Raw genomic sequence first — 24,457 nt, 5'->3', positions numbered from 1 at the left:
AGGCGGCGGCGATGAGCGGCGGGCGGCAGGGCGGGCGGCAGGCCCAGCTGCCCCGGGCATGGCGCCTGCCCCGCGGCAAAGCGGCGGCCGAGCCCGAGCCCGAGCCCGAGCCCGGTGTGGCGGCGGCGGCGGCCGGGGAGGCTGAGGCGGAGGCTGAGGAGGATGGGGAGGAAGCCGACGACCTGCTGCTGGCGGCGGCCGCGGCGGCGGCGGACCCGTCCCCAGCCCCTTTTCCAGCCCCGTTTCCATCCCCAGCCCCATTTGCAGCCCCTTCTCCATCCCCGCCGGCCGCCGGGTTCTGCCTGGCAGCGGGCTCGCTGTGGATCTACCCCACGAACCTGCCGGTGCGCGGCTACCAGCTCCGCATGGCCCGCGCCGCGCTGCTGGCCAACACGCTGCTCTGCCTGCCCACCGGGCTGGGCAAGACCTTCGTGGCCGCCGTCGTCATGTACAACTTCTACCGCTGGTTCCCCTCGGGCAAGGTGCTGTTCCTCGCCCCCACCAAGCCGCTGGTGGCCCAGCAGATGGAGGCCTGCGCCCGCCTGATGGGCATCCCGGCCCGCCACATGGCCGAGATGACGGGTGGGTGCTGCTGGGCTGGGGGCGGCCGGGCCGGGGGCTGGCAGGGCCCTGTAACGCCACCGCCTTCCCTTGCAGGGGGCACCCAGGCCCTGAGCCGGCGGGACCTGTGGGCCACCAAGAGGGTCTTCTTCCTCACGCCGCAGGTGATGGTGAACGACCTCTCCCGCGGGAGCTGCCCGTCCGGCGACATCAAGTGCTTGGTCATCGACGAAGCCCACAAAGCGCTCGGGAATCACGCCTACTGCCAGGTAACGCCGCAGGCCCCAGCCCTGCTCCTGATGGAAAAGCCCCCAAAGTCACCAAAGTGCTCCGTGAAGTGTGGCTGGTGCTGCTGGGAGGCTTTCCTCTAGCTCCTTCGCTTTGAAAGATGAGCAGAAAGCAAGCAGTGCTCTGTGCAACCAGCACATTGTTTTTAACTCAACCTGTATTAGAACTTGACAGGGTGAGATGGGAGCATTAGTACTGTCTGAACAACACTGCAACTTTTTTGTTTCCATATATTTTCTGAACTGAAGCCATAAAAACATCAGTGTGCTTTCCAGGAGTGTTCCTGTTCACAGGTGCCCTCTGGTGCCTCCGTGCCAGGTTTGAATAGATGTGAAGTGGAGGGATGTGCTGTGTCAGAGAAACGTGGGGCAGCTCACTTGGGTTACTCCACTGTTAATCTTTTTGTGAAATCAACTGAAAAATCATTCAATAATTTACCAAGGTTACTCCACTGAGTGGGATTAGTGTAATGCACTTAATGGAGATTACATGTTCATGGATGAAATCTTTATAAACTGAACACTTCCTGGCTCCTATGTGAGTTTAGACATATTCTTTTTAGGATGCTTTGTTGAGCTTTTTCTGTCTCATAGGTATTTTTGTCAGCATAGTTTGTACAAGCAAATAATCTCCTTTAACAATGTTAACATGAAACTTTCCAATTCCTAGGTTGTAAAGGAACTAAGCAAGTACACGAATCAGTTTCGGATCTTGGCCCTCAGTGCTACGCCAGGCAGTGACACAAAGGCAAGTGAAATTACTTTCATGGCTTGGATAATACAGTTTCGGTAGAAGCTGTGGTTGATAACAGTTGGAATAGTGCAGGGTATTGAAGTCGAGGAGAATTCCAGTTAAAAACTGAATCACTTCACAGTCTGTTTTTTCAGTGTTTGCCTTCGTGTCGCTATAGACTCTATACTATTTATTTCCTGTCCTTTCTCAAAGGATTTTCTTAGAGAATACAGACCTACCTGAACCAAAAAGAGCATACTTTTAATGCAAAATGGCTCTTGTATTCTATTCAGGGTGGTTTATTGGGTAGGCGTAAGTACAGCTAAGGTTTTCAGTCTAAGGCAGGAGGACATCCAAGTTCGTTTTAAGGAAAAGCTATGTTGTTTAATTATTTTATGGAGCTTTTCAAGATGTTAGGCCTTTTGTCAAGAGAGTTGTGTAGTGCCCATAAAGCTTATTATTAAAGAGGAGGTAAGTGGAGAAAACCTTTTTAAACTCAAGTTTTCTAAGCCTCTCTTTGTGCTAATCAGCGTGACCTAAAGCATGTGTTCCTCTTGTGGTGGTGTGTGGCAGGGGCTGTGGCTCTGTCACAGTGCCCATGGTGTAGACTTGGTGCCAGTGCCACCCTGCTGTGTCCCGTAGCTGCTGGAGGGCCCCGCTGCTGCAGCATTGTGTGCTGGCTGCCTGGCTGTGCCCAGGTCTGAAGGGAGACTTCTGTCACTGCAGCCTTCCTGCAGTTTTGCATCCATGAGCTCACTGCATTGGCTCTTTATGTGCTACTTAAGATCTTTAAGTGGAGAGTCTTCAGTTTTTCATTTATAGATACCAAGTACGTTTGCCTTTGTATTATATTCAAGGGCTGTTAAAATATGTTACGTAAAACCTGTTAAAATGGTTACTTTCCTGTGACCTTCATTCCATCACTGGTGTGTTAACAAGCCTTCTTTGTGGGTTTCCAAACAGGCTGTGCAGCAGGTTATCTCCAACTTGCTCATTGCTCAGATAGAGCTATGTACTGAAGATTCTCCGGAAATTCAGCCTTATTCTCATGAGCGACAAGTGGAAAAAATTGTTGTTCCACTCGGCGAAGAACTGACCGAAGTTCAGAATGCCTACATCCAGGTGAGTTGTTTCATTTCTTTGTTGTTACATATACATTTAGTGACCCTGTCTGTTTATGTGTGTGTATATACACACCCACCTTCCGATCTGAACATCGCTGCCTAGACCAGCAGTAGCTTGTGACAGTAACACCTTCCTATGGAGTTAATTTTGCCAGTGGTGTCAACTACAGTAGCTGCTGCTTTGCTTTGCGCCACGGACACCTGTTAGCTTGCAGTAGCCTAAGCAGCTCTGATGCAAAGCTTACCATTGAGTTTTCTCACCCTCCTTCAGGAGTCCTTGCAAATTGGCATGAGGCATGAACTGAGGGCTTCTTACTTTGGCTGGAATTTAGTGTTTATTGGGAGGATAAGAAGAGCCATGCTTGTGTTGTCTAGGTTATTGCCAGCCTTGTGAAAATTGTATATTGACTCAAATATTTCATCTGATTAACAATGGCCTTTAGAGCTTTTACCCATCCGTGAGTGTGCTTCCTTCCCCTTGTGTGGGCTTGGTTGTGGTTTTTTGTTTGTTTGTTTTGGTGGGGGAGTTTGGGGGGACAGAAGCTGGCAGTGGGAAATGTAGAACATTTGCTTGTCTGTTCTTAACCAGTAGGTAATATCCAAATACAGGGCAGTAGTAGGCAAATAGTAGTATATAAGGAACCATTTTGATAAGTTCAAAATGTGTGCTTTTTTTTTAGTAAGAGACATAAAAATAAATGGAGTTAGTTGCTATCTAGCTGTTGGCTGTCGAGTATGCTTTTGGTTAAAGTTTAATGATGTGGGTGAAGACCATGAAAGGCAAATTTGCACGTTCATTTCCTAAATTAAGTTGGCTTTTTTAGATCTGCTGTTTTCAAACAAATGACATGGGATTGTGTTTAACTGAAGTTCCAGTGACAGGCTGGAAGGAACTTTAAGATAGATTTGGGAATGAATATGGATGCTCGTGTTGGTCTTGGTGATTTAATTTGAGGTGTTTGGCTTCAGATGTAAGCTGAAATAAACGTGGGTTTGGCAGATCTGGGGTAACTGAGGAGTACTGACAGACCTTTGCTAACTTCAATCCGTCGATGGCTGTCAGTGTGGCTTCGGTGGTTTCCATTTCCTTTCTTCGATCTGCTGTTTGCCTTTGCACTGGTGCCCTAACAAGAAGGGACCTCTGGCACGCACAGCGCTGGCCCAGGCAGCAGCAGGGTGCTGGTGGCTCTTCTGCAGCTGTGGGAGGTCAAGGATATTTCCCAAAGGCGGCTGCATGTGGCTTCTGCAACGGGGAATGAGCTCGCCAGCAGACTGCTGGCTACAGCATATAGATGTGTAGCTCCCAAAATATGGGCTTTTTGTTTGGTTGGCTCAAAGACGTATGCTTTGTGAGAGTGATTTAAGTATTTTGGGTCTTACAGCAACCACGTCAAATTCAGGGCTTAAATGTCTTCTGTAAAATCAGAACAGCACCTTCCGACTTCTGTTGTTTCCATTCAGAGGAAAAATAGAAATGAAGAGATCACGAAACACAGAATTCTGAAGGAAACGTTAACAAATAAAAATAATTCTTTATATGATACAAAAAGTGAAACCCAAGTATACTCTTTGCACAATAAAATCATTATCTTTAATTTTGACAAACAGTAACAGTAAACAAGACAACATTTAAGTGAAAATAAAGGGCAGTGTAAAGCTGCACAACTCAGCAATGCCAGAGAAATTATATTTATGCTTATATTTGCATACATACAATAAGCAAGGTCCTGAGTATCACAATAGCTGGAATAAACTTTTTAGGCACTAATGCTTGTTTGAAAAATACACAGTATGCAGGACAACGTTTATCTGTTAAGGCTACAGCATTTAATCTTCAAAAATACGTTTGAGTTCTGTTTTATTACCTCTTTTGAATAGTAGAAGTCAAATAATTCAAATTAAAAATGGAAATCCTTTAATGGCTTACAAAGCAGAGCCACAGGTGGGTAATAAAATACCTATGCCAATAGCAGGAGTTAGGTAATTATGTTTGACATAAGGTTTTCAAACTTTCCAAAATGATCTATTTCAGTAACTAACATCTCCTTGGCGTTCATGGGCGTAGCTATCAGGCAAACTTTATTGTGTGAATGGAAACCTGCTGTACTTTGTGAGGGCTGGTTGCAGAAGCTGGTCGTGTTCCATGGCCATAAAGTGTATCTTCAAACTTCAGATTAATTGGTTCTTTCTCAGCAGCAGAAGCAGCCTCACACAAGTCAGAATAGGTGCTATCTGGAATTCACAGTTTTACATAAAACACTGAGCGCTTGCTGTTTGGATATCAGCACGTTCCGAGAAGTACCTTGGGTTTGTGCTTTAGTAACAGGCGGGTTTCTATTACATACTCACAGGTAACTGAGCTGCAGAAGTATTTAGGTGAAGATTCTCCAAGGGAAGAGACATAGCATGTAGCAAACACTTTTTCAATAGACTTTGTACATAATTTTACATTTAAAAACTGGTATTTCTGGTGAGAGAATTGAACTGCTTCCAGCAGATGTTTTATGTTTGTACTAAAATAATTTCTATAATCAGCAAAAGCAATCAAATTGCAGAAGCCTCTCTCCTTTGATGTAAAATCTTGTAAGAGTAGAAAATCTGTTTTTACTTGCCCCTATATAAAAATTGTTGGTGGGGTGAGGGCATAGGGAGAAGAGGGCAAAACAAAACCTGTCATTAATGCTGCTCTGGACCTTCTATGCAAGTCAGCTTTAGAAAAGTTTCTCTTATTTTCCATTAGTTTGTTAACTTCCACTTTAAATAGTGGCTGGCAGTTCCAGCAATGCGAGATGTTGACAATAAAAAAAAGTCAGAGATAAAATGCCTTCTCTAGCTAGTGCCTAACGTTAGGGATACTCAAACAGGGCACGATTCCACATATTGAAAAGCAAGTCTGATTTTTTTCCCGTGGTTGTGACCCTGTACCTTGAACAAGCTGAGAGCAGTAAGAGATACGAGAGGCACTTTCAGCACCTCATCCTGCTGGGTAAGAGGTGCTTGGGTGTGCATTAACCTGGCGCATCAAACTGCTCCCAGCTGGGCCACCGCTGGTGCAAGCACTCATGCTGTCACCTGGCAGCTTGGGGTGCCTGCTGGGCAAACCAGGCTCGGTAGGTCTCTGGCTGGAAGGAGGACCCCAAACCCACGGCCTTTTCTGAGGTTTTGCCCTGCCAGCTACCCCCAGCCTCCCAATCACTGTAATCACAGTCTGTCTGTAATCACACCTGTCTGTGCTGGGCTAGGGCAGGCAGAACAGCTGGGGAAATAGGAGACTGAGGAGAAGGAGGTGAGGACGGGGCCCCCAGCACTGTCGGTTCAAAGTAAGGCTTTTCTCTCGTTGTTTATCTCCCCCACTTGCATCTCCCTGGTCTCTGCAGGCAGCAGCCACCCGAGGGCACCGTGCTCACGTGAAAGTGCCATCAGCAGCTCCCAGCCGCCCCCCCAGGACCCGCTGCATGTTTCAGGTTAACATAAAGTCAGTGTTGTGCAGCACAGAGCCCTGAGCAAACAGCAGGCTTACAGGTCTTGGGACCTGTTCGTTTATTCAGAAGTACCGCATCAATCCCCTCTGCCAATTAACAACCACTGCCATAAGTGCTCAGGCAGAGGCTCTGGTTGGGTTGTGTGTTGCAACTGGAGAACACAAAAGCTCAAGTAGTTGATAAGTGACCCTGGGGATATACTCCATTAAATTTTATATAAAAAGTCATTTACTTAGATTAAGATTAAGCTCTATTATCATATCTCTAAGGGGAGACATGGAAGGGATTTCTGAGAGCAAACCTGTTTGCTAACTCGATTCTAAAGTGCGTTGGGTGCTCCCTAACTGGTGCGTAGCAAAGCCTGCGTGCTGCTCAGGCCCGGGGCGCTGGAGCTGTGCGGGCTGGACTTCGAGTCCCAGTGCACTGGGCGCTGCTTTGAGACTCGCCACGTGGGTGAAGGCAAAGGAAATGAGCTGCAGCACAGAAAACTAGGAATTAGGAAGAGAAATGCTCACAGTGAGGGTGGTCAAATACTGGAACAAGGTCCAGAGGGGCTGGGGGAGCCTTGTCCCGGGAGGTGCTGAACGCCGGGCTGCACGAGGCCCTGAGCAGCCTCATGGGTGCTGGCCCCTCCAGCAGAGGGCTGGGCCAGGTGAGCATCGGGGCTGTGTAGTTAGTTTACGTGGTTCTGTGCTAAGAGAAATACTGGCAGCATTTCTAACTTCAGCAGTGTAGCACTGCCATAAGAACATAAAAAGTAGTGAACAGATTGCTGAATGTTACAAACGCTGCTGCCAGAGTAAAGATTTAAGATAAAGTGTTCAGAAAGCTGGAGCTGAAACGAACCGCTTTCTGTTTGGGAATGACACATTTAGTCATGGGGTTACTGCAGGTGGGTGATTAAGGTGAGCTGTAACTTTCCTACCAAAACATCAGTGAGCCTAAGCACTGTTCTGCTGCCTTGGTCTCTTCTCAGGGTCTAAAGTACTTTGGTTGAATGCGTGGTGAGGTAATGCATTGAGAATCTCTGCTCCACCAGAGATAAGAACAAAGCCGGTCAGCATTGGCCTAGTCTTGTTCCTTGGTTTAATCCTGGTGGTCTAACTCTGGTAATTATCTTCAGAAATAAAGACCCAGAAATTCTTTTTTCTCAAGCATAGTCTGCATGTGTGAATTGGTTTTAATGCATGTCCCATCGAAAGCCCCGGCAGTGCCTTTCTGTAGCTGGTGCAGCACTAAGTGCCCAGAGCAAGCCAGGACAGGGGCTCCAGGAGCTCCGTTAGGACAGTGCCAAGCCCCAACAGATCAGAGATGCTAATAAGTGGGTGAGGGGAGAGGGCTCTGCCTCCCTTATCTTAGGGGGAAGTGGGGAAGAAAAGGTGAACTAATTTTTCTCATTTTTACAGTGCTAAAATTTCCATAAGAACTATTTAGAACTGGTTTCATATGTTAGCTCTGTTTGCTTAGTAAGTTGGAGTGATTGCCTTGCTAAGCTGGCTAAAGCCACGTTTTTAGATTTCCTCAAGGGTTTGACATCTAGTCTCACACAATTCACTTGTAAAATTCTGCCAGTAAATCAGAGCTGATTCTTGTAACAGACAGGCATCAGAAACAGGCGGCTACGGTCTTTGGAGGAACCAGATCTCATTGTGTCGATTAGCAGCAGCTGGGTTTGTGTATCCTGCAATGATGAATGTATCCTGCAAACATAACTCTGGGCTCTCCAGAATTTCCGCCAGCAGGTTTATTTCTCTCATTATAGAGTCTTCATTGGTGATTCCTCTGAAGCTCCTGTAACAATCAACTTCATATCAAGTTCTTTTTAAAATCCAGTTTTTCCCGAGCCTAGATGTGCCCTCTGTTCTAAGCTCAGCCATGATTCACAAATGGCACTACCTGACTCTGGTTGGTCTCAAGCAGGTAACAGTTTGTTCTTAACTCAGCATTTTCAGTGATGTGTTAGATAGTTTGTTGCCAGCAATACAGAATACTGTGTGTTTTGAGATGCTTCATATCTTACATTTACATATGCATTATTTTCTGAATACCCGAGTTTCATAAAGCAGGCAGCTTTCAACAGGTACTGAAAGTCATGTCTTAAGTTTGCTAGGTTTTAGAGGTTGGTTTAACACATGCAGCATGCCTACATGTACGTTGAGAACTGCGTCTTTTTGCATTTTTCTAGAACAAAATGAAAATGTTTCTTACCTACTATAAACGATAGTAGAAGGCCATTCTTCAATGATTATGTCAGAGTCAAAGGGATGAGGTGGCTGGTCCTGCAGCACTTCGGGCAGGTAGTACGCTACCGTCACCGACTGCGTCATCTCCGACTGAGACTCATTCGTGTGTACTATGGTGACGATGGGGATTGTTATCCCCAGGTACAGCCCTGAGGAGACAAACATGACTTTTAGAAAATACAAAAGGAGGTCTTCATACCCTACTTGATTTCTGAACTCCTACTGAATTATATAGAGTACCACTGAGAAGAAAGGTTTGTTGTTATTAGAAAGAATTCAGCATACCTCAGAAATTGGATTTCTGTATTCCAAGTAGGAAGTAACATTTGATTGTGCCTTGTAATTCGTATGTATGTGTCTGCATGTCTGTATGTGCATATATACATATATAAAACCTCTGTGTGCAAATATGTTTGCATGTGTGTCTAAAACGTGGTAGTTGGCAAGCTCTCCTGTCTCCATGTATGGCAGATGGTTTGACGTAACTTCTTACCTCCACCTTCAGAGGGATGTGTTTTTGTGAACTGCCCTTGTCTCGTGTTTCACATATTTGGGAGCAAAGAATGTAGGCAGGACAAGGGGGCTGCATTGTGAATTCATTTAGGATTTACTGTTAACAAACATGTTGCTTTATTTGTGCAGTAAATAAAGCTTGTGGTTTTGACTGTGCAGATAGCAGTGATTATTAAGGGTGAGAAATCTGCTTCTGTACATGGCTTGAAAACAAAACTGCTGTTCTGCAGCCAAAATAACTTTTAAACAATATTTAAAATGTTAACAGAATTCGGGGGGTGGAGGGGGAGTGGGAAAATTAAGAAATTAAGACTTGGCTTGATCACAGCATGTGGTATTACAGAACAAAACACTGGCTATTGTAGTACTTCTTAATCATCTGGAGAATGGTAAAAATGAAAAGCTATCAAGGACATGGTGGATTTGCTATCCTTTTAGTGTTCTTGAGTTAAAATGGGATTATGTTTGTGGATAATACTCTCTGACCACACCAATTTTTGGTGTCCATTCAGACATGCACAAGTTGAGTATCATGAGCTAACACAAGGCAAGTGTAATGCTACAGGCTCTCGGCGTTACACTGATTGCAGTACTTGTGTGACAACGAACCCACTGAATGCTGTAGCAAAAGCCTCGTTCATAGCCGACAGTCTACAAAAATAGCCAGAGCCAGTTCCCAAGCAGTTGTAGTGGTCAGGATGCCCTTAGAAGTCAGTTCAGCGATCATGTACCTTCAGAGGTTCCCTTCTAGCATGTACGTAGAGGGACCAGCATCCAGTTTAGATTATACTGGAAAGGCCGTATTACAGGAGGATGGTGATACAGACAGAAACAGCTAATAAAAATATCCTCCTAATTAGGAGGGACTAGTCCATAAATATAATGTTTTCACTGTAATGAAGAATTGTGGTACTAATTACCTGAGGAATTCTGCTCACAAATGTACCTCATAAGCTTCATGAATCCAAGACAAATGCTCTGTTCATACTGTTTTTCTTTCATTTTTATACAAGCCCACTTGGCTTTTCCATACTGACGTTTTTCATAAAGCAGATCTCCAAGCTGCAAACACAGTCAGATCATAATTTCGTGTTTTAAGTTAAATTATAAAACAAAAACAAACAAACAAACAAAAAAACAAATACCACAAGCAAAGAAAAGTTGTATAATATTCAGTACTTTGATTATAACATGCACCTACAGAAGTTGATTTCTTTATGAACAGGAGAATAGCAAGCACGAGAAGTTATTTTAACTCTCAGCGTCAGCTATACCTTAAGTGTTTTGTTTGCTACTCAGTTCACGTGCAGTTTGTTTCAAGGTCCAAGTTGGCATATAATAAGTAGATAAACAAAACCAGTGCAATGAATGCATCTTACACGAATAAAAGAAAAACTGCATCTTTTTTCAACTGTTGGTGAAATGATTTTGAAAGGAACATGTAAGTGTCAATCCTTTCTCATATAAATCCAGGAGGGATATTCTAATGATCTTGGACCAAAATCTATTTCAGCAGACCTACAGGTCCTTCTTCAAAATAAGGAACTGATAACTTTTGACCTTGCAATATCTAATATTTAGTTACTACAATACTACTGAGAAACTGCTTTTGAGCGTTTAATTACAACATGAAGAGTTGAGTCCCAAACCTTTCAGATGAAACACACACAAATAGTGAGATTTATAAACTTGAATTATATGGATCTGTTTAAAATAAATGGGATGGGAAATCTTCCTACGCGGTTAGTAAAGATTTCGTTATTTGTCATTCATTTAAGGTTAGACACCTGTTTGCATGCTTCCTGAACTGTAAAAAAAATTGCTGGACATTGAAGGTTTTAGTGGAGGATAAGATGGTTTCTATGAGATGGATTTTCAAATTGGTGTTCTCTTTGTAATGACCCATGATACAAAGCTACAACTTTGGTTTTAAATTCAGATAATCTCCTCCAAGTACTGTTTCCTAAGGTTTAATGAACATGATTGTAAAGAAGCAATGATTTAGATGAAGAAAATGGGGTTTTATTTTAAATGTCAAAATATGAAGGGGTTTTGTTAAATTAATTCAAAAATGTCACCAAGACTGCCATTCTTGACTGTCTTCTGACATTCCTGCTGGTTTCTAGCTTACAAAAACAGAAAACGCCACACATGCATGAAAAAACAGTGAGATGTTAAAAATAAATGCAGTTATCCAGCTATAAGGGGTATGTCCACTTAGGATTTTTAGTGCTTTATATAAGTGGATGAGTTACTTGTATAAAGGAACGCAGCTTTGAAATCTAGGTATGAATACTGAAAAGACTGTTAAAAGCTCAAACGGGAAGGAAGCGGGTACCTTTTCTTTGCGCTGGATCAGAGTAAAAGGGATGGTCTGCCTCTCCTGGGGGCTGTTATTTCTGGTCAGCTGCTGAATCGGCTCCGCCATGTCTACAATAAAATAACACATTTCCAAGTTAGCTGTGAAGCTGCAGAAACAGGAAGGAAATGTTTCATTCTGCTTTCTCTTAGTTAAACTTCTGTGGACTGTGTGCCTTTAACAAGTTTCGTTTGCTTTTCAGTGCTAGCAGGAATGGCTGGCTGGCTTTGGTCTCTGTACTGTTCAGAACAGGTCTTGCCCTCCCACCCCCTCTATATTCCAATTACGCGTGTGTCTCTTAAAGGGCTTTTGTCAGTGCCCACAGGTGTGCTGCCAGTTCTGGCATCTCTTCCATCACTGATTCACGTGTATCCACATGAAGAAGCAAATTGCTTTGGCTGCTCTTGCTCACAGTTCAGGGAAGTACTGCTGTGGGAGCTGTCACTCCCAAAGGACATTCTGTCTGATAGCTAGCCCCAGCCTTTGGTGCTACGCACGTTGCCGTGCTGCTCGTGGATGCTCCAGCCTCTGTGTGCACACTGAAGCTCTGTGTCTTCAGTGATTCACCCAGTGATACCTTTTCTTTTTAAATGCAAGCCCTTCTAGTAAGGCCTCACAAGGCAGGACAACTTTAAAAACAGAAGCCAAACAACCAATTTTGTTAAGAAGAGTGCTCCCCACCACCTCACAGAGGGGTAAAGAGAAGACCAAATTGCCATGGAAAATGGACCGAGTCGCAACCTAAGTTGCCGTGGAAAATTCTGATGAGGTACATTAAGAAAAACACAGTGCCAGTGATCAAACAGCAGGACAGGGGCCTGAAATACTGAGGGGCCTCTGTCCTTGGGAAAACATCAGCTTGATGAGGCCCCGAGCAACTTCAAAGCTGACAGATAGAAGCCTAACTTGGAAACCAGCTCTGCTTTTAACAAGGAGCTAGACTGCAGAGCTCCAGAAGCTGCTTACACCCTAAATTATTGTGTAGTTGTGTAGTAGTGTAAGTAGATTTTATACTTCCATTAAAAATGCTGAAACTATAGATGAGGGAGAAGAAAAGTGTTCTGTTAAGGTAAAGAAGTATAAGGTGAGTAAACAGTTCCTCAATGCATACTTCAGTGAAGAAATGTGTCTTGAGAGGATGTGATTTTAACAAAGCAAATAGAAAAGATCTTTCTTGTGCGCTATCTTGACACTATTTCTGTTTGGTGCAGAATTTTTATCAGTATGGGCTGTCTGATTACATGCTGGGCACATTAGATGAAAGTTTCTGTTCAAGGCTGGAAGGGGCAGAAGGCTGTTGGCTTGCAGTGAACACGAACATTCCTGCAAAAATGCAACAACTTCACAAGGTGGGAGCAGAGCAAAGCTAGCTTCATGGTTTGTGTTCTGTTCATCAGAGGATTACACCTGACTGAAAGAAACACTGGGGTTCAGTGTTCTCAAATTAGTCCTTACCATAAAGCACTTTAAAAGTTAAACAGAACACACCAAGTATATTTGACTAACAGGGACACGGTGTTTTGCGTGCTCTTCATGTCTGCCCTTTTCTTTCTTCTTGCCCTTTGGACCAAGAAGGACCCAAAGTATGGCCTAGTGCCATCGCTTCTGGCCTGAGCTCTGGCATTCTGGCAGCAGGTGATGTGAAGGAGAGCGTTAATAGAAAATATTGAAGAGCTCTAAGCATGCTTAGTACAGATGCAACTGGAACATGCCGCAGCTCTTTGAGTGATTCTCACATTTTGTAAAGGATTCTGTAGTGAACCTGTTCTTGAGTTCCAGCTGCAGACATAAATAAAGGTCCAGCCTGCAGCAATCATCACACTTCCCAGCCGAGCTCAGGGGGAGCAAGTGCTTGCCTATTTAATACTAGCATATTGCTGTACTCCTGCTCTCCCATGCTTTTGTAGTTTAAATACGGTTGGATTAGGTGTAGATGCAACTAAGGTTGCCTCAACAACAGCTCTAACTGTAGTTCCTAAAAAAACTCTTCCTAAAAGTTAGCTCCTAGCAGAAGGGCTTAGAAGCTCTGGTTATAAGGCTAGTCCTAGCAATGGAGAACCTCTTTTCCAAAACAGCTGGTCCCTTGCACGTCAAACTCGAAGTAATGCAAGCATTTGTGCACTGTGATAGAGGCTTAGGAACTTGACTTTTCTGTACAGTGTTTGAAAATGTTTGTGAATTTCTGCCATGCTACTTCATGCTGTGTATCAGACATGTTCCAAAGGATTGTATGTTCCAGCTGAAATAAGATCCCCTCTCTTCTGTGTTTTGAGTGCCTCAGAGTCTTAAAGACAGAAAAGACAGGATGATGGGGGGAGGGAGGAAGAGTATTATTCATCTCTGAGAGAAGAGAATTAAGATGCAGAAGAATTAACTTAGCCTAGGTCACTCGTAAATCTGTAGCTGAGCTGGGAATCAAACCTACATCTCATGGCATCCAGTGCAGGGGGTTTAGTTTTAAGGCCATTTGGAATAGTAAAGATCCTTTTAATAAAGGGTAGAAAGATGCACTTCAGTTAATTTTAAACTTTTTTTAAAATGTCACTGGGAACTAAATTTAAAATATAAGTAGTGACATTTAAAATTGATTTCTTCAGATGCTGAGAGAAGAATAGTAGATGAGACTTCCAGAGTACCAAGGAGTTAGGAAACATTTCAAGGCTCTAGAAATGTTAGCTCTGTTTTCATTCCTTTGCTGATAAATGTGATCAGATTTTTTTTTCCCCCCGTGTTAATGCACAGGATAGGATTTACAACTAGTAAGTCCATTTAGGGGTTTTATTCTTCACTTCATGAATCTCTGCCTGTCAGGCAAAGCAGTATAGCATGGGTAATAAATGTTTTAGCCTGCACAACATCTAGATTATACAGCACAAAGCAAGGGAGTTGCTTGATGTACATACCCTCTGCCAGACCAAACTTGCAAACTTACATACTGGTGTGAAAAAATGAGGCAAGATGATAATGAGTTGTAGCAGTATATCTAGGTAAAGGCTAGCTTTAATTAAGTTTTGAAAACTACTAATTGTAAATTTCAGTCTTGAAATAATTGTATACCTGCCTATGGGTAGGTATTATGAAAGAGGCAAGTCTTTACAGAGAAACGTATATAGATAATGCACACTTGACAAGACTTGTACACAGTGACAAGATGGAACAGTATTTGAAGTGTTGCACAACTTAACTGGTGTCTGATCAGACCTGCTGTGTCACTGGACTGGGATGTACTTGTCAGCTGTGCCCTCAAACAGTGTGCACACACACCAGGCTGCTGAGTTTAGGAGGCAGCTTTGTAGCACAAGGAAGCAGTCTTCATGCTGAGGAGAACCACGAGACCCCTGCCACGCACCTTGTTGCTGCTCACAAGCAGGCTCATGAGGCTGTGCATGAGGTGGGGGAGGCTGCATGGCCAGGACAGCCCAGCCACAGCGTAGTCCTGTCCTGGCTCTAACTGTGCTGCAGCCTCTGTACCAACAGAGCTGTGCTACCCCTTACGTGCTGCAACCTCAGCAAGGGAAGCATATTGGAACTGATGGCAAAATTGGGTGCAATTCAAGATCTAGATTTTGATCTGGGGCCAAGGTACTTGACCTCAGAGCATGCTGCTTTGTACACTGGGCACCTTTAGAACACTGTGCTTTAGCAAGTGGATGATTTTGATGAGTAGCAACCTTCCCAAGCTTGCTTGTTAATCTTGTATTGAAATTATTAATGAGAAATTTAAAGTAGCTGCTGAAGTATGCCTTCTGCTTCTACTGAGCATAGGTAGGTAACATGGAGTTCTCAAGCCAAGGTTAGATTTTACCATCCTATGCTTTTTCTTTTACCTTTTGGTTGCAAGGCTTGCTGTTGGCCAGACAGTCATCTTACAGGACTACAGTCTGGTTAATTGTGATAAATCAATATGCCAGTCATACAGATGTTCAAATCTCACAGAATCTGTCGTTTTTAGAAGACTTGTTCCTGTTACCCAGGAAAGGTACTAACAAAGCCTACTAGCAAGGTATCTTTTTGAGAGGCATATTGTCCCCATAGAGCAAGACAGCTGTCAAAGCTTGTGGCAGCCCAGAGCTATTGTCATAGGGTGGCATTGCCTTGATTTCACAGACTTTTCCACTAGACTACAGGAAATACATGAGCTGTTGTTGGGATCTCAGATGCTGTGTGCACAGCTAGCACTGTGGCAGCAAACAGCCAAGGACAGCTCTTGTGCTTTCCTGCACCAGGGCTCCAGTGCCAGCAGCTGCTTGGATGGGGCACACTGGTCACGAGAGCCTGCGTGCTCCCTAGTGAAATGAAGGGATTCTCCTCCCAGGATGTCATCTGCATTTCCTCTGTGGATGTCTGAGGCTGACTGAATACCAAACATGGATATTACGTTAACTTGCACTGTAAATAGATTGATGAGCTCTTCTAGCTGAGGTATAATCCTCTCTTGACGTATCTTGACTTCACTGAAGGAAGTCTTGCATTTCAATTTCTGTAATGCCTGCCCTAATACTACAAAGGAAGTGTTTTATTATATTGCAAACACAACATGGTAAAATACTACTTCTGATATATTTACCAAACCCGATCTCCTGCATAATAAATCTTAGTGAAAGAAGGCATTGACACTTCCACATCATTTTGTGGGAAGGAGTCTTGTTCCTTCTATGCAGAGCTCCTCAGAAGGGGCCATCTCACATCCGTGTGTCCAGGCCTTGCTTAATGCCTGAGACAGGGACCCTCTCTCGTTGCCCTCTCCCTTTGTGCCCCCAGGCAGGAGGCTGCCGGTCAGATTGGTGTGACCAGGACCCGAGTGCTGGAGCAGCAGGACCTGTCAGACACCCCCATGGGGGCAAGACAGTGAATGCTGTTCAGACTGAGCTTGCTGGGCCTCCTTTTAGCACCCAAAGGGTCATTGGTTTTCCTTGCTGAGACACTAGAAAAATGAGATGGGACTTGCAGATGTGGCTTGAAAAGGAGGCAGAAAATGAGGCTGTTCCCTCTGCTGTGTTGGAATCTAGGAGGAGTTTAAGGATCAGGGGATTCATTTTGACAGTGCCCGAGGCAGTCTGTGCAAGGCTTCTGTGCTCCCCATCCCTTCTGTGCTCCCCATCCCTTCTGTGCTCCCCATCCCTTCTGTGAGGAGGATTTGGGAGAGGCAGAGCCCCTCAGCACCGCTGGAGCTCAGGACAGGGCAGCACCGAGGTGTCGTGGTTCTGGCTGCAGTGAGCCTGCCCTCACCCCGGGGACTCTCCCATCTCTCTCAAAATTTAAAACAAGCCACTTCTTAATACGATAAGCCGCGGAGGCTTACCGTCAAAAGGCAAGGTCAGTGCTGTATTCGCCTACTCCCCGCAACCTGCCACCGCCAAGCCCCAACCGCCCCCATCCGTGGGACGGCACCGGGGGGCTTCCGAGCCGCCCCCCTGCCCCCGGCCGGCTCTTACCGCGGGGCACGTCCACCTGGTGCCCCCTGCCCACGCTCTGCCAGTAGCTGAGCAGCCGCTCCTGCTCCTCGTCCTCCATCCGCTCGGCCGCCTCCTCCTCCAGGCTGCTGCCGTGGCTGTGGTACGCCGAGTCGGGGCTCTCCTCCGCCATGCCGTCCAGCTCCTCCAGCGTGATCACGGCCGGGCCGCCCGGCTCCGCGCCGCTCATCCGGCACCCGCCCGTCTCCATCGTGCCAAACCGAGCCGAACCGGGCCAAACTGGGCTGTGCTGGGCCGAACCGGGCTGAGGAGCCGAGCCGAGCCGGGCTGCGGGTGCTGCCGGCGGCGAGGCGCTTTATGAGGGCTGAGCTGTGCGGGGCGGGGCGGGGCGGGGGCGGGCCCCAGGTGTGTGTGGGGACACACTCGGTCCCTGAGCGGTGGCTTTCTTCTAATTCTTCTTTTTTTTTACTCCCCGCTGCTCTTCATCTCCTGTCAGTCCTTCCTTGTGACTGTATCTCGTAAGCCATGCCCCAAAGGCAGAGCTTTCACGTTGCTCGGGACCGGCTGCAAGGTGTCTCGGAGCAGACTCCAGCTTGGTGTGCAGACCCCCTGGGTCATTTTGTTCTGGAGGGTGGCAGCTGTGTAATTCTGGCATTGCTGAGGAGAGCCTGTGGGAGAAGGGTTTGTGAGCAGCCCTGTCTGTGGAAGGCTGTTGTGGGGCAGGATCTGACTGAATCTGGGGTGTCCCCGGAGCATGCAGCTCTGTTTCTAGCTGTCTTTATGAGAAATAAGCGTGCTGGTCCATTTTTCACAAGGCAGCAGAGGAAAGCCTGCAGGATTCAGAATTTTCAGTAGGAAAATAGATTGCACCTATACACCGCTGAGATGCCTGCAGGAGGAGGAGAACAAGGATTAGGGATGTAAGTGCTGACTCTGTGATGCGGCACCTAATTCCCCCCACACAAACCACCGTGTCTGATCAGTGTCTCCCAGGCTCACTTTTCTAATCCCAAGGGCTCATTGTGGTGTGCCAACAAAGTATTAATTGCCTTAGGTTAAGTAAAGTGGAATGCGTTGGTTGCAGTAAATGAGGCAGATGGTTCCACCGTGAGGTTGTTTGGCCTCTTGTTTGTAGGCAGCACGTTGGCATCACACGCTGCTTGCTGGTCTGAAATTCACCTACGTCCTTGACAAATGCTTGGAGATGATGCCTGCTTAAGTATTTTGATTGTGTGCTTGATGATTTGATTTCATGGTCAGCTACCTAGTATGCAGAAGTGCAAGCCTCGTCGAGAGCATGCTGAAGTGGTCTGCCTTTTATGGCAGCTATCAGAAATTCCCTCACAAAGGTGCTGCTGAACTTCCTTCATGGGGCAGCGACATGGCTGTGGGTAGGCACCGTGAAAAAAGTCACGGTATGAAATGGTCACATCACAGGTGATGTTTCAGATGAGGCTTAAGTACAGTGCAAACACTAACTGCAGTTGTTTGGGCAAAGAACTTTCCACATAATTTGGGAAGCTGGATTGCTACTGCTAAGTGATGGCATCCCGGCTCTTGGTGATTTCTTCTGGGTAACGTTATTCTTAAGAACTGACTTTTGGAGTCAGTGCATAGAGACCTCCTCTGCCTTTCCTGCAGTGCTGAAATGATTCTGACACTTTTTAACAGAATTAACGATTGCAACGATTTAACAATTCCAACTCTTTTGGTCAAGTATTATTTAGAGAATAAATAACTGCTGTAAGAAAGAGGCTGGTAGGAGTTTAAGATCCTGTTTTAAAGATCACCCATCACATGTAACTGCTTGTGGTTTTTATTTTGAGATATGCGTAGTAATTATGTAAAAAGTGCTGCCTTTGACAGAGCACTGAAAATGTATGATGCTCTGTGTCTAGACACTGCTAGAGCACTTGACTATTCCTGGAGTTGAACAAGGCTGATTTTTTTGTATTTGTTTTTTTCCCTCAACTTGTTAAGTTTCTGTGTAACTGCTGGCTAATAAGCAGTCACTCGTGGCAGAATATGATTTAGTTAGTGCTGTGTTCTTGGTGCTTTCCTGGCAGGTTGTATCTCTGAGTAGAAAAAAGAAACAAATATTCAGCCTTGCAAACTGAGGATACAAAGCATCTGTAGTCAGATGCTTCATTCTGTCATGTGGCGCAGTGACGACATTGACTCTTACTGAACTGCAGATTTGTATAGAAATGCCATTTCCTTTTATAAATTCTCAAGTAACAGAGGAAAAATGTTCTCAGTGAAATGAATTGACAAGTAAAGTCTGTAGGCCTTTTTTGTAACTTTTAAGAAGTGAGAAATGCTGTCATAGAATAACAAGACATTAAAAGACAACAAGATATTGTATCTTTTTTGTGAATAATACCAGCTTCCAAGGAAAAATAGTATATGTTAGATGTGTAGCCTAGTCCTGGAGAACGGCAAGACCACAAAGTGTTTGAATGAATCAATATTAAATTGACAAGGAAATTTCCAGAGGAGCCAAGATGATTACTGTGTTGATCAGTATTATTTTTAGAGACTTCAATGATTCTCTTAAAAACACTGTACCCCTCTGTGTCATCACTGTTGTATTTTCATTATTGGGAAGATAAGAATATGTCAGTGCAAAGCTTACACAAAATAGTGCTTTTCTCCCTTGCATTTAGAGCTCATTTGTCTGTAATTGCAACTCTGAAGCTGTACAGAGATAATAACCCAAATTGAGCACTCGTAGTAGCTCCTGATGCCTTTCTCACTCGTGTTCTCTGTCATAAATCCACTTGTTTTTTTGTGTGTGTGCTAGTCATTGTCCTCTATCTTCTTTCCTTGCATGCTCTGTACTGTTTTGAGAGGTTTCATCGAATGTTACAATGACCTGTTCTCACTCTGTGCATAGAGCTTATGTACTCTGTGTACCTAAAGTTTCTTTACAGTCAGCAGAAAGGGTCCATGTGAGCTGCCCTGGTGCTTCGGGAGACGCTGCTGCAGCTGCAGGACTGCACCTGGCCTCTGCGGGGCTCCGGGGCCTTTCTGCTCTGGTGGAGCCTCAGGACTCTTTCACTCAAACGTGAGGTACGGCAGGGAGATTGAACACAGCTCATTCCTGGGCCTTCCTCCTGGAAGGTATTTTGGGGGAATGTTAGGGTACCATGCTTACACTTCCTGAGGTAACACACAATGTTGAACCACAGCCCTTTTTAGTTTCATTCCTAAACTGAAGCAATGAATGTTCTAGATCTTCAGCTAACGTTCACTGAGGCTGCTCTTTCCTAAAGTTGCAGGAGGCCCTTTTTGCCTTCATGCCTTCCTGCCAAGTCATTTTGTTCTCCTCCAAGACAGTGCAATCACTACACTTTTCTGAAGCACTTCTTGAAGTTGGTTTCCAGCTACAGACTGTAAGGTCTGAGCCAGCAACAAGACTCGTCTTTTCCTTCTTCCTTTCTTCACTCTCTGTGTTGAAAAATTGTTAATCCGGAGCAGAGAGTGGGAGCAATATGACGTCCATGTGGTGCACAGCAACAACAAAAGCCTGGATTTGTGTTCTGGAGCTGCTCCTGGTTTCAGTGGTTGTGTGTTAAATGAAACCAGCGTGTTGGTGTGGGCCATGCTAACGGCCCCGCACAGCCGTAGGCGTGATGTTAACTCCGTCACACAATGCAGTCTCGTGTCCTTGTACATCAATTCAGTGTTTGCCACAGCATGTTTGGAAGTGGTGTGTGGCATATTGGGTATGGAACGTGCTGGAGCTGGGCGAGGTGGGAAAGCAGGGGAAGGAGAGGAAGCAAAAAGGCATCTCAGGTACAACGCGACTGTATAAAACTGGTGAGGTCTCTCTGTCAAGGCCTTGAGAGCTGTGGAGAACTTTGTGGCACTCGGAGATGCCTGCAGATGTGAGGGAAAAAGTACAAGTAGACCTTTTCTGTCTGTTCTGTGAAGATGCAGATTGCTTAGTCTGGTTTCTCTCAAATCACCCATTCTCTTCTTGGTAAGAAACGCAATACAAATGTTATTTATGCACAGGCGATGAAATTCATTTTTTCCTGTGTGGCAAAGAATGTTTGCAAATCTGCAGTGAAATAATGAGGCAGGATTGTTTGCTAAGAGTCTTTGTTTTTTATTGTGCAAGGAGAAAATAAATTAATAGCAGTTTTTAGCGAGATGTAACTGAAACAGTGAACAGCTCTTTGCCTTCTCCATTCAATTTACAGTGCACGGTGTGGTCCCCAGTGCATGCTGTAGCCCCAAACTGGAGGTCTTATGCCAACTTCAGGTATAAGATTTGGAAAGCAGTGTGATTTGCTGGGGTAGGTAACCTGTTCAGCAAAAACCTTTATCTTCTTGGCAAGTTTAGTGGGACAGCTTTACCAGCTGTCTTTAATAGATTGGTAGTAAATCTGCCAGCTCTTTAAACTGAATTTAGCAAGCTAGAAGAAGTCATTAGTCCTAGTAAAAAATCATTTAAATGATTTTTTATGATTTACAGTTCTGTTTTTAAACAGGTAATATAACGTGAATGTTTTGGAAAGATTGAGGAGACCTTCCAGGAGTATTTTCTTTTTAATTAAAAGTATTTTCTTTTTAATTAAAATAAAGGTATGGAGACAAGATAAATGTAATCACTCTGAGTAGTGCTTGTTTCTGTATCCCTTCTAAGTAGGTTATGTTTACTGTTCCCTATTAGTTTTCAAGCTCCAGGTGACTGGATCCTGCTGTCTTTCATAATAGTCTTCCTTGGTTTGTTTTGCAGAAGATGATTAAATCAGACAGGGGTGTACACTGAGCAAACAGTGACAATATAATTTTCTTACATGTTATAAACTAGGTCAAGAGATGAAACATAAAAATACAAGTTATGGAAATTAAAAAAAAAAAAAAAGAAAAAAGTTATGCAACAAAAGTAGGAAATAATGAACCAGTGCTGAGATACTACACTTACGTGGGCTTTACTTTTTAATGAAAGCATTAATTTTGTTTTATAAAGAAACATTTTTTGTTCAGAGACTGACCCCATTTCCACCATTTGAGACATAGTTTAGGTTTGATCTTAAGCTCCTCAAGTGTCCTCATCACTGAACTGTGTAGGATTTGATGGGAGGGTAAAGTTCTGTTTCAGTGGTATCCCGTTAAAATAAAAAACACTGTTATCCCTTGCTGGGTAACCATTTTTTGGTTTAAGTACATTTTCTTATGAGCTGGCACAGACATTTCTGCCTTTCTCCTTGTAAAGTGGCTCATCAAATACAGGCCAGATTTAAAAACAGTAACAACGATCTGATAAAAGACAACGTTTTGAATTTTAAACTCTTAAGACTAAATCAAGTCAGAGAAGATAGTTTCTTGTGTGTTTGGATTTGGGTTGATGTATGGTTTTGACCATATTTAAAGAAAAAACAGTTGATTTTTTTCCTTTCCTCCAGAAATTCTTGACAACATTGTAGTTTTACAGTTGGTCTTAGCTTGTCAGTTCAATACAGAAATCCTTTAGAGATGGATGTGGTGGGTGTAACCCACGAACCAGCCCAGAAAGGATGAGCAGAATCTCTCATCTGGGTGTCATATGAAAATTAAGAAACCCTGGGGAAAAATAAGCAGTAAGATGTCTCTTTTCCCCATACTGTTTTCTTTTTCACACTATGGGTTCCTGCAGACGTGTCTGCGGTAGTGGTTTAGTTGGTCAAATTATCCTCTGATGTTAATTAGAAGGCACGCTCTGGGGCAGAATCTCCTGACTGCGCTTCTCGGAGACACCGTGAAGCAGGCAGCGCGCAGCCGAAGCCAGCCTGGAGGTGAAGTTGGCCCAGAGGCAGGCTGTGGCAGCGCCACAGGAGGCCACATCAAGCCTCCAGAAGCACCCCCGGCACCCCTCAGCACTCCTTGGCACCCCTCGGCACCCCTCAGCACCCCTTGTGCCCCCTCGGCACCCTTCGGCCGTGGGGCCCTCACTGCACGCTCGCAGCATCTCCTGCTGCCTCCCGCCTGGGCCGCTTTCTCCTCAGCAGCACATGGCACGCTGCGTGAGACTTGGTACCCCATCCGAAGGCCCAGGGCAACCCAGGGTGCACCAGAGTATGCAGAATTTAGGCTTCATTTCTATTATTTCTCAGCAGCCTTTATCTGTTATAATCTGCTTAGCAGGCCGACTCCAGCGGGTTGTTTTTGAAAGGTCTGCAGGCGTGGAGCCCGCAGTGTGGAAATTCCCCGCTGCATTGGTTTCTCAATGTAGCTGGTGCTTTCATGGTTTTTCCTTCACCCTTTCAAAGTTCTCCGTGCATTTTTTGATTCTCTTGGGGATTAATACAACTGTAGCTCATGGTGGCAATCGTTCCCACCCCCTTTGCTCAGGATTTACTGCTTCGTGCCTTGTAGGCACCGTACACAGAGTAAGAAGCTGAAGTGGTACAAAAATATAAAAACAATCAAAGCAAGCAGAGAGAAGGAGTTAAACTAAGCTGCCACGGCACCGATGGGATATGAACAGACTGTGGGCTTTAGTAATATTTGTGCATCTAAACGGGCTCTAAAACCCAGCCTGAGTGCCTGCATGCTGACTGCATGAGGAGGTTGTCACAGTATTGTTGCTTAGTGTTTAAACATGCATTGCATTTTAAAAAATTACTTTTCTTTTCCAGCTAGGGCATTTTGTCTTCAGCAGCTGAAGATATATCATATTGTGTGAAGTCTGAACCTTAGACCTGTTTTTATAGGCTCACGTGGAGCTGATTTTCAGTAGGCTGAATCACAGCAGTGCGGGGTATGGGGCTTGTTACGCCACAGCTCAGCTGGGCTGGGGACAATGCCTGGAGACCTTGGGAAGCACTGTATGCATGCGAGCAGCTATCAGGAGCTCTCTGCTGTCAAACTATGTCAGGACTACCTTTGGAGAGGCTTGTTATTGTGCTGTGGTGGTGGGTTTGGTACTGCTCGCCAAGTGGGCCAACAGATTGTAAGTCGTTTCTGTAGAACAAATCTGATTACTCCAATTATTCCAGAGTTAGCGCTCAAGCAAAACTAAGACTGAAAAAAAAATCCCGACCACCTGAGGCTGAGAAACAAAGAGGAAAAACAGGATTAAGATGAATTAGTGCAGGTCAGTTCCCTTGTTTCACTGCTGTGGAAAGCAGGTACATGTGATGTATGAAAACAAATTGTCTCCTGGCATGGTGGCTGAGCCAGATGGGGCCCAGCTGCATGGTGCTCATCCCTCGCTGCTCACTTCTCCCACTCCCACCCCTTCCATACGCATGCCTCTAAGCCTGGCTGGTCATTCACTGTGCTAATTTGGACATCAGGAGATGCATGTATGCCTACAAGTGTGCTGGAGACTGAGGAGGCACGGAAGTCAGTTACCAGTACACAAGGGAGCTGCAGCATGAACACGAGAGCTCATTACCTGTCCTGTTTGGTTTCCTTTCGACCACATCAGTACATGTGCCATTCCACAAGCACCGTGTGTGTTTCCACTTCTCAGTCATTTGATGAATGTAGGGTTACCTTGGTGTTTGTCTATATATAGCATGGGGGGCACAAATCCATAGGGAACTAAGTTGAAATGGCTCTGCTCTGAGAAAAAAAAAATCTGTAAATTAGCTGGTGCTCTGTGCTGGCAGCAGAGAACCCGATGGTGAGGCAGAGCACTAGCTCATCATCTGGTACAGTAACCAATTAGTCACAAATCATTACTGCCTGTTTTGAAAAAATCTATATTTCAAGTAAAATAAATGAGCAACTTGTGTTCCATTGT

At 44.9% G+C, this 24,457-nt stretch overlaps 2 protein-coding genes across 2 annotated transcripts in view; one reads left to right on the top strand and one right to left on the bottom strand.

Annotated features, from left to right (window-relative positions):
- Nucleotides 1-11: 11 nt before the first annotated feature.
- The window catches only part of FANCM (FA complementation group M), a gene marked incomplete at its 5' end in the record, with an annotated part of 70,671 nt that continues 46,225 nt past the window's right edge, over nt 12-24,457 (top strand). The window contains 4 exons of the mRNA XM_084520972.1: nt 12-582; nt 658-830; nt 1,519-1,596; nt 2,545-2,703. Of these exons, the coding sequence (XP_084377098.1) occupies nt 12-582; nt 658-830; nt 1,519-1,596; nt 2,545-2,703 (981 nt within the window). The remainder of the gene's footprint in view (nt 583-657; nt 831-1,518; nt 1,597-2,544; nt 2,704-24,457) is intronic.
- LOC311437573 (heme-binding protein 2-like) lies at nt 4,269-17,032 on the bottom strand. Its single transcript, XM_084521000.1, has 5 exons — nt 16,738-17,032; nt 11,282-11,373; nt 9,864-10,005; nt 8,396-8,579; nt 4,269-7,978 (listed from the first exon to the last, which is right to left on the bottom strand). Exons 1-5 carry the CDS (start codon nt 16,964-16,966, stop codon nt 7,807-7,809), a joined length of 819 nt encoding a protein of 272 aa, XP_084377126.1. The 5' UTR covers nt 16,967-17,032; the 3' UTR covers nt 4,269-7,806.

The sequence above is a fragment of the Aythya ferina genome (assembly GCF_964211825.1).
Source record: "Aythya ferina genome assembly, chromosome: 5".
Taxonomy (NCBI): domain Eukaryota; kingdom Metazoa; phylum Chordata; class Aves; order Anseriformes; family Anatidae; genus Aythya; species Aythya ferina.
This window is presented reverse-complemented; position numbering and strand designations above follow the sequence as displayed.

What these genes read in the sequence shown, in the direction of transcription:
- LOC311437573 (XM_084521000.1), bottom strand. Translation starts at nt 16,966, where the DNA reads ATGGAGACGGGCGGGTGCCGGATGAGCGGCGCGGAGCCGGGCGGCCCG. An exon ending in CCAGGTGGACGTGCCCCGCG is followed by an intron (nt 11,374 to 16,737) that starts GTAAGAGCCGGC and finishes ATTTTATTGTAG; the next exon opens with ACATGGCGGAGCCGATTCAG. An exon ending in TTGTGAGCAGAATTCCTCAG is followed by an intron (nt 8,580 to 9,863) that starts GTAATTAGTACC and finishes TTGTCTCCTCAG; the next exon opens with GGCTGTACCTGGGGATAACA.